The 14421-nt window shown below is 42.1% G+C and overlaps 1 protein-coding gene across 2 annotated transcripts in view; it reads left to right on the forward strand.

Moving 5' to 3' along the window:
- Nucleotides 1–8077, forward strand: part of Ndc1 (NDC1 transmembrane nucleoporin) — a 50616-nt gene extending 42539 nt beyond the window's left edge. For both annotated transcript variants that reach the window (XM_031378086.1, XM_031378085.1), the window contains exons 17-18: nucleotides 2689–2849; nucleotides 5727–8077. In XM_031378086.1, coding sequence (XP_031233946.1) covers nucleotides 2689–2849; nucleotides 5727–5790 — 225 coding nt within the window. In that variant the 3' untranslated portion in view covers nucleotides 5791–8077. The remainder of the gene's footprint in view (nucleotides 1–2688; nucleotides 2850–5726) is intronic.
- Nucleotides 8078–14421: the final 6344 nt, after the last annotated feature.

Here is a 14421-nt window from a genome sequence, read left to right on the forward strand (position 1 = left end):
ATGTATATATATCTATACAAGTGTGCCTTTTCCACTTTGACAGTGTGGGTTATGAGAATCACACTCGTTCATCAGGCTTGGCCGCAAGGTTTTTACTTGCTGCTCTATCTTGCCAGCTGTAGAACAATCTATTCTTAAGAAGAAAGAAAAATATATGTGGATTCCTATTAGTAAGTCACTCAGTAGCAAGAACAATATTTTATAAGGTCATCATCTGTTCTTCAGAGACTATACCTGGCAATTTCCCTTGATCTTTTATGGCATTTGTGCCCCAAACTTAATTTATGAGAGTATGGCAAGTAGTGGAGATACTCAGATAAGGAGAGGGACAGTGGTGAAGTAAATGTGGTCCTTGTATCAGTCCCTTGGTGTGTATTTATAAACCTGACAGTGGAGCTGTTTATAACTATATTGCAAAGGAAATGTCTGTTTTCTTCAACAAAAATCCTGAAATTTTAAATAGTAATGCATTTTGATTGTATAAACACAACAGAACTATTGGTGAGCTTGATTGTATTAGGACTACATCTTCAGCTTTAAATTAGTATTTACAGATGAGATGTGTTTCAGATTTTGCATGGCAGCTGTTGGGCAGTTAATTGCATACAGAGGATAATTTCCCATTTCAGTTGCATCTTACCTTTAAACAGAAAAATGTGTGCCAGGTGTGGTAGCCCAGGCCTTTAATACAAGCAAACAGGCTGAAGCAGGGGGATCTGAGATCAAGGCCAGCTGGGTCCTCACAGCACGTTCCAGGCCAGCCAGAATTGCATAGTAATTCTCTGGGGTTTTTTTGTTTGTTTGTTTTATTTTTGTCTTTAGACTAAAACTGAAAAGTGCTGGATAAAGGTTTGCTACCTTTATGTTCTGACTTACATTTGTATATTTATTTTACATTATCGTGTCATTCTTCAGTCAGTGTTTTTGTAGGCTACTATATGTGCCTGTGTGTGTGCATGCATGCATGTGGATGTGTGGGACTAAAAGAATCCAGGAAATAATGTAACTTTAGACTATAAAAATCACAAGTTTAGAGGATCCAGATAATAACTAATGGCTGAGAAAATTACAGTAAGAATAACGTCTGCATTATGACTCAGGGTTACTTAATATTGCTCAAATATTTCTCTGAACACTACTTCCCATACTGCCTAAAAGTATGTCACGTGTGCCCCAGCCTCAGGAAATGCTCTAATAAGTGATTGCTGCAGAAGAACAAATGATTGGACTTGAAGTTAACATGGCAACTTAACATATGCATTACATTTTGTTCCTTTTCCAAAGTTCTACTATTGTTGAAATCCGTAAGTCCACAAGAAAGGCTGGAACCAACAGCAGCTCAGTCTGTGAAGCTGGGAGCAGATGCTGAGTTGATGTGCTTAGCAGGTTTCCAGAGGCAGGGCCTCTACAACCGAGGTCACAGTTCACAAGGGCTGAATCAGAAACCAGTTGGGCTATAGGTCCTCTGCTACCACCTGCTCTGTTCCCAGTGCAGCCTGAGGTTCTTCCTCTAGAGAGCAGGACATGGGCCTGGACTGGCAGAGGCCTGGCAGTGTGGGGGTTATACACAAGATGAGTTCTCCTGAACACTGGGCCCAACACAGGGTTGTAGGTGACTGTTCCCAGGGTGATCTAGGGACAAAGACTTCAGATGGCTGAGGATGGAGTTCACCTCACAGTCCATGCTGGTCACCTTCCAGGAAGCCTGGCAGCTCCTGGCAGCCTTAGTCCGCTCCTGGGAGGTTCCACTTGCAGTCAGGAGACCTGTATTACCAGACCCAAGGAAACTCTCTGATATGGCTGATAGAGACCAAAAGCAGCAGGGGGGTGGGGGGGTGGGGGTGGGAGGGTTGTACAAGAAAACAAAAGAACTATCATCAGATATTTTATCCTTGAGCAAAAATAGGGCACTAAAATAAGAAAGAACCACAAGACGACACACAAGGGCTTGAAATGACAGCAGGACGGCTGGAGCAGTTTCACTCCTGGTGACTATGTCTTTGGTGTCAGTACCGTGTGCACCATGTGCTCTCACTGCACTCTGTCCTACTGCCAGAGGCTAAGGCCCTTCAGTGTTACTTTCGCTCCTCTTACTGGAATACTTGTGTTATTTATCTTTGGCCTTTCGTTTCCTCACTGTTGGTTTCACTGTGTATGGTCTTTGCTCATCAAAAAGAAAGAGAAAAGGATCCTAGTGATTGCTTTTCTTTATTATAGGTTAATGTTTTTCTGAGATCAGGTTAAAAGTCATCCTGTCACCAGTGATAAACAGAGCATAGGGTCTTGGGGCTCTGCTGGGTCATGGAACTTGGGGTGTCCCTGAACAGGTGTTTTGAAAGTATTGTGATTGGTTCATTAAGGAACACACATGACTTTGTAGATGTGTGTGTTATCTATAATAACAATTTCATTTGTTAGGTTGACTTTTTAAATTTTTTTTTACTTAAAAGTTGGTTTTTTTGCATTTGATTATTTCGTGGGTATGGGCATGTGGTATGCATGTAGAAGTCAGAGGACATCTTTAGAGTCAAATCGTTCCTATGTGGGGTGTGAAGACGGACTCCCCTGAACCCAGGTCATCTAGCTTTGCTGCAAGTGTCTTTACCCACTGAGACATTGCAGGCCTTCTTGCCCACGCTGCCTTTTGTGATAGTCTGAACTAATGTGTTTTTTTTCTTTCTGGTCTAGGCTGTGGACAAGTACTTCAAGCTGCCTCATGCTTCTAGTAAACCACCCCGAACATCAGGAAGCCTCGTGGATACATCCTACAAAACATTAAGATTTGCTTTCAGAGCCTCACTGAAAACCGCTATCTACCGTATAACCAGCACGTTTGGTGACCATCTGAAGTAAGTTACCCGTCTGAGCACACTGACAGCCTACTCTTAGGAGTTCTCCCAGAGCCAGTACGAGAAGGCTATGTATTGGAAGTTTTCTTCTAGGTCCTTGATGGGTCTCTGGGATTAAGAGCTTACATATGGACTTGGTATTTATATTTAAACTTTTTTGTTTATGACTATCTTTGGGGATTTCTTGCAAATGACAAAGTTGTAAAATAGCAAATGTGGTGTGTATATGATACATTTTTTTTAATGTCACCAAAGATCCTTAAAAGAGAAAAAATCCTTAGTGCCTTTCCAAAAAAGAATATCAAAAATAATTTTCTTGTTACATTTTGGTCAGTAAACTAAGATGGGTACTTGGATGAGCAGAATATTCCATAAATGAGGCTGTGGCACTTTGTGAATCATGCTGGAAAAACACCGGCAGATCACAACACCTTCAGAAACTGAACCAGAGAGAAACCACAAACGCCAGGCCTGTTTATATTTAGTTTCATTGATGTTTACTGCTTTGCTCTCATGAAATGCTCTAGCTGGACAGGATGAAGGGTACTGGCTTCCTAAGTAAGCTGTGTTTATTGTAATTAGAAACGAGCTCTAGAAGGCCTGAGAGGCTGTTGATGCTTTCTGCATGCAGGCAGTAAACAGAATACCGTATACTGCCTGCTTTGTTTCCTTCTACCTCCATAGCACAAGGCAGTAGTAACAGCAAATAGTCCTGGCACACATTGGTTGGTGTGAGAATAGAGAAGAACTGTAAATGTTCCCACATCATTGAGACATTTATTTAATTGCCTAAAAGGAAACAAAAATTATGTATTAATGTCCAGACCCATGCTGTCCAATATGATGACCATGGATTGTAGCTTTCTGTTTATTTTTCCTCAACAATTTAGTGAGAGGCAGAGGTTATCCTAATTGACAGAGGTGTGTAAGCGGAGACACAGCAGTTAAATCTCGTCAGAAAGTATGTTTGTGCTAGAACGTGAACTCAAAAGGAGGTCTTGCTTGCTCTTAACTATCTATCCTCTTTCCATTTCCAGCACTAGTTTGCCTCTAGGTTGCCAGGTACCAGAGAGAAGGATTCATTAGCTAAGAAAGGTGGTAGATGGCCATTGAGGCTCGGCCTTTCTCCTTCCTCCAAGGAAAGCCATATTTTATTTAACTGGCACTGATGATCAGAGTCAGGACAGTGGAACAGTAAGAAAAGACTTAGCTCCGGAGCTGCTCAAACACGTGGGGTTCTATCCAGCTGCAGGATTGGCTGTCTGGGGTTGTGGGGAAGCTCGTTCCTGAAGCATCACAGCCAGGGCCAGGCCACACAGGAAGTAGTTACAGAGCCAGGATTCAGGCCAGCTGCAATGTCTGCACTCTCAATCAGTGAGCCACCTGGCCCCTAGATCTGACCCTGTAGATGAGGGTATTCAGGCTCCTGCTTTGCTTTGTTTGGTGTTGATAGAGAAAAAAAAAGGGATAATGCATATGTCTAAAGCCTGGAATACATTTTGTTATGACTGTGTAATACCTAATTATTTACCTGGAGTTCCACCCTTAGAACCAGGTGCAGACGAGGTAAACTATTTTTTGAGACAGGGTCTCTCTATGTAGTCCTAGCTGTCCTAGAACTTGCCATGTAAGCCAGACCATCCTTGATCTCAGAGATCTGCCTGGCTCTGCCTCCTAAATGCAGAGATTACAGATGTGAGTGATCATAGCCAGCTCCATTGGCTCAAAATTAGACAAATTTGGTTTATTTCCAGCTTACTGCAAAAATGTACTTGAAGGCTGGAAAGATGGCTCAGCACTTAAGAGCACCAACTGCTCTTCCAGGGGTCCTGAGTTCAATTCCCAGAAACCACATGGTGGCTCACAACCATCTGTAATGGGATCTGATGCTCTCTTCTGGTGTGTCTGAAGACAGCTTCAGTGTACTTGTAACATAAAATCAATAAATAATTTTTTAAAAATGTACTTGAGTAGAAGAGCTTAGAGCTTAGGGCAAGTCTCTCCATGCTAGCAAAGGGGAGCCTTATGGGGCAAGTTGATGGTTAGTGACTCCATTGGAGGTTTCTTCGTGGTGTTAGGAAGAAGAGATGATCGAGAGGCATTGTAGGATAATCTGTATCAAAGGTATTAAAACAAGAATTTTGTGGTACTGAAAAGGGTAATCCTCAGCATCTAGAATTTTATCATTCAGTGATGATTCTATTGCTAATTAAGAACTAGAAAACCAACATTTTTATTGTATTCAATTTTTACCCCAAAAGTTTGCAAAGAAATTGTATACTACTTCTACTTCTAGGGCATGTATTTCCCTGCCTTCTGCCAAGGTAATATGCTTTTGTGATGGAGAGTGGAGGGAGTACTTCGCTCCCCTCCATAACATGGTGCATGTTCAAAGAGAGAAATAAATCCAAGCCACCAAGCTGTTACCTTTGAAAACGATTAATGGAATCTATTGTGTTTTAACCAAACATTTTAGTTTAAAGGATTTTATATTAAAGGCAATTCAAATACTCCACAATTCAAAGATAATGTTTGAATCTGGTTTGAATAAAATAATAAAATCCAGAAAATGTACTGCAGGGCCTGGAACTCTGCACAGCAGGTTCCATAGTAGAGCAGGTTAGAGCGATGCCTGCACTTGTCAGTCTGAATTTGCTCTGGTCTTTCAGAAGGTAGAAACATGCCATTGCCCAATGCAAGCCCTTGCCTTCATTAGATTAAAAAATGTTTTCATCCAGTTTTTTCAGAAGTACTAAATAAGTGAAGATTTCTATTCATTTTTAATTGTTTTGAAAAATATTGACTCTGTGCTCTGTGGTTCACTTAATATGCTTAATGTAGAATAAAGCTTATGCTTTGCATTTATGTTTCATTTAGTGCTGTGCAAGCATCTGCAGAACATCAGAAAAGACTTCAACAGTTCTTGGAGTTCAAAGAATAGTTAAGTAATATAAACTGTGTTCATTACCCTGCTGATACAACTACAGATGGGACAGTAAATGCTCGGCATTCCTGGATCAGAAGAAAATGGACTAATTAGATGCTTCCTTTGTCATGGTGCTTGCTTTGAAAACTATACTTTAATGGGAGAAATCATGGAAAGAAATTCTCAGCAGAATAACCGAAAACTGCCTTTTCTGTACCAAATGCTTTTTGTGTGTGTGGTATAATAAAATCTTTATTCAGTTTTACAGGAGCATCTATGGCAGCCGAACTGTCTCATGCTCATATAACTTGATAATGATTACTCACAATTGTTTTTAGAATTTACTTTTGAAAAGAGTGGAGCCAGCTCAGAAGTTAAAGCGGGTGGCTTGACTTAGTCTTTTCCAGCCGCTCGAAGAGGTTAGCTTTCTGTAAACTCAAAATACATAAACTTAAGATTAGTTTGTTTACTAAAGGATAAAAATGGTAACGATGGAGAAAAACTCACAGTAAAAATGTTGTCTACAGGACATATTTTGTTAATCTGTTAGGTTGTGTGTTTGTTTCCAGGGACAAATTAAATTTGCATGATTGTCCAAAGAGTCTCCATTTACAGATGCTAACTCTATATAAAGGAATGTAGAAAAATTGAAATCTTAAGGTACACGATTAAACATTCACATTTGGTTTTTGAGAAATAATTTGAGCAACATCTATGAATTCATTGTATCATGCTAGTAAAGGATGAGAGCATCTTGTTTCATAGCCAGTTTTGCTTTCTCTTTTGAAATAATATTAAACAGTTGGCAGAGGTGTTCAAATGAGGGGAAAGGTTTTGTAAGAAGACCTGGAAACGTCCCTTTCCCTACTGTTTGTCTTTACCAGATCAAATTATGTTGTGAGTCTAGTCTGTCTTCACATGGGGAGCAGCCTCTGCTGTGTTAACTGGCTAATTAAAATATAATAGGACAAGCTTTAGAGCCAGAAGCACATAGTCATCAAATAAGAAAGTGAAGCCGCAATGTCAGAGGCATCACTGTCCTCAGGAGCATGTACGTCCCAAATGTACATGGACATGTGGTCATTTTATGACTTATTAGATCATTTCTTTGGAGATGAAACATAGGAGGTCCTGCTTGCAGATATTCATTGGACTAGCTTTGGGCCAAATCTTCCTTTATAAATTCTTTCCTGTTATCTTTTTCTTTAAAATCAGCACAGTATTATATATGAATCTTAAATGCAGTGTGTATGCCTAGCCTTTGTTGGCTTCATTGACGTATTACATCTTTACAGTAGTGTATTTTAGCTCCAGATCTACTGCCCATTCAACCAGCACATGACAAATTATAAATGAATCCTGCTAGCCTTAAAAGTGTCTCTGTGGGACAATTCCTCACCTTTTTTGGGGGTCTTTTAAGTCCCTCCTCTACCTTGTGTGTGAAGTTCTCTTGATCTGTTGTGAAAGTGGGGTTTCCAGTGTGTTGGTTTCTTCAGATAATCGGAGAAGCCTGGGTAGATAATGGAATTAAAGCCATAGGCCTTTTATGTTTGCTGGCTGCCTCTGACTAAAACATTTCAGGAGACACATCTTAATGTTGTGTTACCATAAAGAACTGTAGCATGTGTGTAGCTCACTGAAGAGGGCATTCATTTTAACTTGGACTTAATTCCTGTGAAATGTCTGGTTTAGGTTCTTGCCATTCCCACGTCCTCTGGGTAAAAGTATATTTGATAGCAATATGAATTTTTCCAGATGTGCTATGTCTGAAGTATTGACCACACCATGTCTGCCTGCTGGGGAGTAGGACACTGCCATCCCCCCAAGACCTATATTGTCTCTGGAAGCTGAGGGGTCATTCTTTTTTCTCCATTGGTATATTGGTGGGCACCCCCCTTTTTTTTTTAAAGGCACCTTTCCTCCTGCATGCAGTGAGAACTTGAGGGAGGCCAGCAGGAGAGAAGCGTTTGCATTGGTGGAGTTGCAGCCTCTGACAAGCCTACTGAGGTGATGGCCTGAAGTTAGTCTTTGCAAACCCTGTCAGTGCAAATCACGATTTTCTCAGCCCCTCTGTTTGTGTCTTTAGTGGGACACAGAAAGCCACAGGCTGCTTTGCAGAATAAGGAAAACTCCCCCTTATCCTGGTGAGTAGCCATGGAGAAGTCACACTGCGTTCCTGCGCTTGATATCTTCAGGAGGGTTTGTACGTCTTCCTATTGGTATTTATGATAATCTGTTTACATCCTTCTGTATGTCATCAATACTGAACTGGTAGAAAAATAAAGTGACAATTCCTAACTGAGACTGTTCATTGACTGCTGAATCTGCTGAATCTGTGTGTTTCATTAACTATTGCCGTTTGTTGCGTAGGAAGCCTGCAGGGGGCTAACTTTAGAGTAACCAGCTTTTACCCTACACCAGACTAATTTGATAGACGATCTGTGTTAGTAATTTCAAAGGGCCTGAATTCTCAAACACACTCTCTTTCTCCCTCTCTTGTCTGTCTGTCTGTCTGTCTGTCTTGGCTCTTCATTTTCAAAACTAAATAAACAAAGATGGCAGGCGCTGAAAGCCATCTTTCTTAACAGGTTTCTTTTCTTGCCAAATAGTATTTCTCAAGAGATTGTGTTCCCCAGGCTGGCAGTCCTGCCAGCTCAGATTTCTTTGGACTTCACCTTTAGGTACTAAGGCTGTCTCTTGCTCTCCTAGCCCCTAGTCATCTTTAAAGTCAAATCACTTAGCACATCCATCCCTCGCCAGTCCAACCACTCCTAGCAAGTGTTTACTGCCATTCTAATTGTTAGGAATGGTTTAGCCTAATTAATTAGTTTAAAGGTGGAGCCTTTTGTGTGGTCAGGGCCAGCTTCAAACCCATGGTAATCCTGCTTCAGCCTCCTGAGTGCTAGGTTCTATACAGGGGTGTTTCACCATGCCTGGCTTCTGCTCATCACTTAAAAGTAAGCAGAGGTTACAGGAAGGTGCCACTGTGCCCAGTGAGGTGAACTCAGCTCCTGAAAGCAGAAAGCTGCTGAACTGTCTCTGCAGCCCCACACTTCCTGGTCCCAGCTCTTTAGAATGAGTTTATGTAACCTTCCCACGTATCCCCACATATTCCAGTGTGATGCCTCACCTGCCTCCTAATTGAATAGCAATGGCCTAGTCAGCATTAAATCAAACTGAGCATGGATTTGCCTCCCCTTGAACCCTGTGAGCTACACTACTGTGATTTCAGTCTGTACCTTTAGTAAGCCTTTATCTGTAATCCTGAAGTAAAAGGATGATCCTTTGGATTGTCTTTGTCCGCTGCAGCTTCCCAGAGTGCTTCATCATTAACTGGTATCCTTAGGTGTCCTGGTGCTAGCCCAGTCAGCTGTGTGTGGCTGCGGCTTGCCATTGGGTGCTTAGGTTCCACCTGGCCTGTGCCCACAGCTTTTACTGGATACTGATCCTGCTGGTAGCATGATTTCGGAAATCCTATGGGATATCACTGGCAGAGAAATGATTGGGACATGGCTACCCAGTCACAAACCTTTCACGGGATGGCCTTTTGAAGCCATGGTGACTCTTGATTGGTTTACTCTTTTGTCTCCATTGGTTCATTGGTTCCCTCCTCACAGTGCCATCACTCCTGGCTACAAGACAGTTTCTACCCCCAAATGGTATAAAAACGGAAAAGTTGATCCTCAAGGCACAAGCCTTGAGTGAACCCAAGGATAGATCACATCTCAGCCCCCTGAAGAACTTAAGCAGTGTCAGTGTCTGGTTCTCTGCTTGCTTCTCTTGTCCTGCTGACTGGCTTTCTTCTACTCCCTCAGCTGCCCTCTAGTTCCTGAGCTTACATGTAATGGAAACTGACCAGCTGCTTCTGAATGCCAGCCGAATTCCTGATGGAAGGAAATTGGTCCAAGTGGATCAAGTATCTGATTGTGCTTGAAGCACATGAGCATGCTAGTGTGGTTTCTGAGAAGCCCACTTAGTCCCTTGATTGATAAGAGCAAGGTGGAGACAGTGCCCAGAGATTCGGGATATGGGACAAAGTTTGGGACTCAGGGCCTCCAAAAATGAACTTGTATGTCCTTTTGCAAAAGGATAACAAGGAAGACTGTAGTTAAGTTCAATTAAATGGTGTCTACCACCTCCTCCAGGTTCCTGAAGAAGCTATCGTGAGTCTTCTGGAGGAAACTAACACCCTAGGACCCTCATTCCCACAAGCAACAGTTCACACACACTGCTCACCGTTCAAAGTAACCAGGCACAGGATGATAGATTGGGTAAGAGCCAACAGAATCAGCAGACTGTCATAGGTGTAGAGGGGTTCCCTCTACACCTCCTACATACTACAGTAAAGAAGAGTCCTCGGTGAAATTAGAATTCAGTAGAGAACTGGAAACCATGGGAATACACAGAATTCACATAATTCATTTTTGTTCATACAAACAAGGTTTGAAAAGGCCACAGAAGTTCTAGGAAAACAACCACAAAAATTCCATATTCAGGTTTTTGTTGTTGGGTTTTTTTTTTTTTTTTTTTTTTTTTTTTTTTTTTGAGACAAGTAGCTCAGGATAGCCTACAACTTCTTGTCTGTTTGCCTCCACCTCCCACTGCTGGGATTACAGGCTTCTGAGATAATGGAGGGTCTATGCAGTGCTAAGATTGAACCCAAGGCTTTGCGTGTGCTAGGCAAGCACTCTACTACTGAGCTACATCTCCAGGACTCATACTCAGCATTTCTCTTCCAATATGGTGGGGTAAATACATTCCAGACAAAAGCTGAGAAGTTCTTCCATGAACTCACCTAGGAAGTAGCTTCCCCAACCCCATCCCCTGGGAAATGGAAAGATGGTGAAGGAAGCCAGAAAAGCAGAGGAAAGCTAAACTAAGCATAAGCGTTGACTTGAAAAGCAGCATCTCTGCAGGCTTTTAGTATGTAGAGAATTGGTATGTGCATACAAAGTCAGGTAAGTCAGTGTTTGGGAGCGAAGGTGCTCTCGGGTCTTTCCATTGTAAGATAGAGACATACTGTGTAAGTTGGACTCTTCTCAGGCTCCTAAGTGCCTCGGTCCTCAGCCTCTGCTACCAAGGCCAGTGTGGTAGGCTTTGATAAGTTACAAGATGTGCACTGTAATTTAAGGATAACCACTAAAAGAATAACCACGAAAAGAACGAAACTAAAAGATCATAAAGCAGCCATAGTGCGTTTAGCCCCAGCACTCAGGAGACAGTTCAAGGCTAATCTGGTCTACAGGATGAGGTCCAGGACAGTCAGCTACACAGAGAAACCCTGTCTGAAAAAACAAACAACAAAAACAAAAAGCAAAAAAAAAAAAGAGAAAAAAAACAGTTTAAAAACCAGTTTGCTGTTAGCAAAAGACACTTTTAAAAGTATGAGGCTAGCTATGCTGGAAATAAAAGGCTAGGAAAAGGTAGAAATGAGAACATTTATAAATCTAAATATCATTAAATATTGTGACAAAGTATACCTAAGAAGGAAAAAATTAAAATACTTCACAAAAGATTCGGTTCCTCACAAAGACCTTAATAAGCTACTTGGTAACAGCCTCACAAAATACAAAAACCATTGGCAGAGTTGGCCTTCAGAGCCCCAGTTTCTCTCATCGGCTCAAGGGAAGATGGGTGCTCGGCACTGGGATTAGGGGGATGCAACTTGAAACTGCATGAGATACTTTACAGATCTACCAGAGAAGGGCTGATCCATGGAGAAAGTAAAACTCATAATATTGAAAGGAATGAAAAAATAAGATCTCTCCTAACACTAAACAGGACTTTTCAGTTTCATCAACCAGTACATGCCCAAGAATATAAAGGACTTTATTATCCATAAGCATCAAGATGTTTATGTCAGAATTTTCCCAATAGTCTCAAATGCAGGGTTTGAGTATGTAGTCCTGGCTGGCCTGGAACTTGCTATGTCAAGAAGATTAACCATAGTTTGCAGTCATTGTCCTGCCTCTGCCTCGAGGCTGGATTATGGTCGTATGCCTCCTTCCTTCTTTCCCTCCTCCCTCCCTCCTTCCCTCCCTTCCTCTTTTTTTCTCTTTCTTTTTTTGATTCTCTGTGTAGCCCTGGCTGTTCTGGAACTCACTTTGTAGACCAAGTTGACCTCGAGCTCAGATCCATGTGCCTCTGCCTCCCAAGTGCTGGGATTAAAGATGGGTGTCACCACTACCCAAACCTTGTTTCTTAAAAACACAGATTTCCCTTTTTAGTTGAGGCTAGTTTAGAAAGTGCCATCCTGGAGTTATAGGTGTACCACACTGTGTCAACTAATTTTGCAGTGCCAGTAGTCATCCAGAGAGCAAGCTTCGTAACTGTGAAGGAAGCATATAGACCATAAGCCATTCCTCTACACATTTCAGGAGAAGGTGACAGTTCATGGTTACAGAAGTCAGACTGGTGATAGGGGAGAGGCTGTGTGCTGACTTGGAAAGGAATGAGGCAACTTCTGAGCTGGACTGTCTCGATTTGGATCATGTGAGTGAATCGAGTATGTAAGATTTCTATGTTTTGATGTACATAGTGCCTTAAATACATGAAGCCTAACAAAATTACAAGGGAAATGGTAGTTAGAATAAGACACTTTATATTTTCCAGTTCTAGACAGGGCTAGATTTTAGAAGTCAAGATTTAGAGTATTTGAGTGGTGTGATTGGCAGAGGACCTGCTGTCCATACAAGGATCACCTCGAGAAGAACAGCCATTGACATTCGTGTAGAATGCTCACACATCTGGCCAGATGCTGCTTCTAAAGCAAGTCTCAACCAATTTCCGAAGATCAAAATCACTTAAAAGTATGTCTCACCTGGCATGGTAGCATATGCCTTTAATCCCAACACTCAGGAGGCAGAGGCAGACACATCTCTGTGAGTTCGAGGCTGGCTTGGTCTACAGAGTGAGTTCTAGGACAGCCAGGGCTATACAGAGAAATCCTGTCTCAACAAACAAACAAACAAACAAACAAACAAACTGAAGTAACTCAATAAGGCAATCAAGGTAAATCCAATGATAGAGTTTTTCCATGTTTTGAAATTAGAAAAGATGCTTTTAACTCACCCACAGCCCAAGAAGAAAATATAGGTAGATGTTAGAAAAGTCCTTTTCAGTGATTTGAGAATTCTTTAAATGCGTATATTAGAAACGAAAGGCTGGACATGAACGGGTTATGCATGTCTTCAAAAACCTAGAGTGACCGTGCTCAATCTACCACTGTTTGCAGTGCCTGTGCCTTGTGGAATGTGATCATGGGGCTTCTCTTTTCCGGTCTGTGAGTTCCTCGGGCTCAGGGACCGTGGCTAATTCGTATCCCCAGTGTCTACCAAAGGACCTTATACATGGTTGCTCCTTGCTCAGACTTAAACTTGGCACTGTTAGGGATGTCGCTGACCCAGGGTCTCAAACTCGGTGTTTATGAACCTGAACACTTGGTGATAAGGAATCAAGTGAGGCTGACGGGGGTCGGGAGTGGGGGGTGGGCAGGGTCCGTTTCTCTGTTTACGGGAAAGCAGAGAGTTGAATTATGATAGGAAATCTCCATTTTAACATGGCCAGAAACGAACTAAAAACAAACAAGCAAACAAAATTACTAATACAGTGGATACCAAACCAAAGCACACAGCCCTGTGACACAAGTTTACAGCTCCGGTTTGACCTCACACCTTAGGAGATGGGCGTGTGCTTTATATGTAAACATCTCAGCCAACAGGCCCTGCCTGAAGAAAGGGGTCCCGACAGCTTCCTAGCGGGGTTTCTGGCCCTGTGTTTAGGGGGTTGCGAGGAATTTTAAAGCCGCCTTTGTAGTGAGCTGTTCACTCCCGCTGAGTCAGACGTGCTCCCTGAGCTCTTCCTTCCTTGTGTAACGTTCCTAATGATGCATTCTGACGTTTTTCACCGCTTTCTCCACATTTGTCACCACTTCTGCGCTTGGATCTTCATGCTGGAAAATCTGAGGCTTACATGGAAGATTGATTTTTAATGCCCCTTGTGTTGTTTTTCTGCTATAACATTTGCATGCAATTATGGTATTTTAAAAATAGGAGACCATGGAGTTTGAAGGAAAAAAAAAAAGAATCGTCTGAGTGGATGAGCAAATGGAAAGGCTGGCCTTTAATTTTGTTAACATCGCAATTACATCGTGGTAACCCTTGTGAAGATTTCTGTCCCTTGTAATGCAACACCTGGTGTTTGTTCCAGCGACAGGGACTAGATCTTGGTAGACTCAACCCTTGCTCAATCATGAGAAGAGGTGCTTGGGACACTTGTTCCCACTGGCCAGTAGAGGGCACTATCTCAGAGTTGTCAGGGGGAAATTTTTCCATAGTCTGTCCACATGCCTCTTTTGTTTGCAAGAGTGAGCTTTTTTTTTAATTCATTCTTTTTTTTTTTTCTGCCTGATTCCCAAGTACTTTACAAAGTGAGTTATTCATATATATTGTGTTGAAACGTGGGGCTGACTTGAGAAGCCTTTTCTAGGCTTACACAGTGAGAATAACGACCACTTACTGAGCACCTACTGCACACGGCAGGCCTGCGTCTTGCCGGCTGCACACACATCTTTATGTATGTAGCTCGGCTGCCTTTCAGGGTTCTCGGGCAACTTTGGGGAAGCCAGTGGAGAGAAGTGAAATGATT

This window comes from Mastomys coucha, unplaced genomic scaffold (assembly GCF_008632895.1).
Source record: "Mastomys coucha isolate ucsf_1 unplaced genomic scaffold, UCSF_Mcou_1 pScaffold18, whole genome shotgun sequence".
In the NCBI taxonomy this organism is placed as follows: Eukaryota; Metazoa; Chordata; class Mammalia; order Rodentia; family Muridae; genus Mastomys; species Mastomys coucha.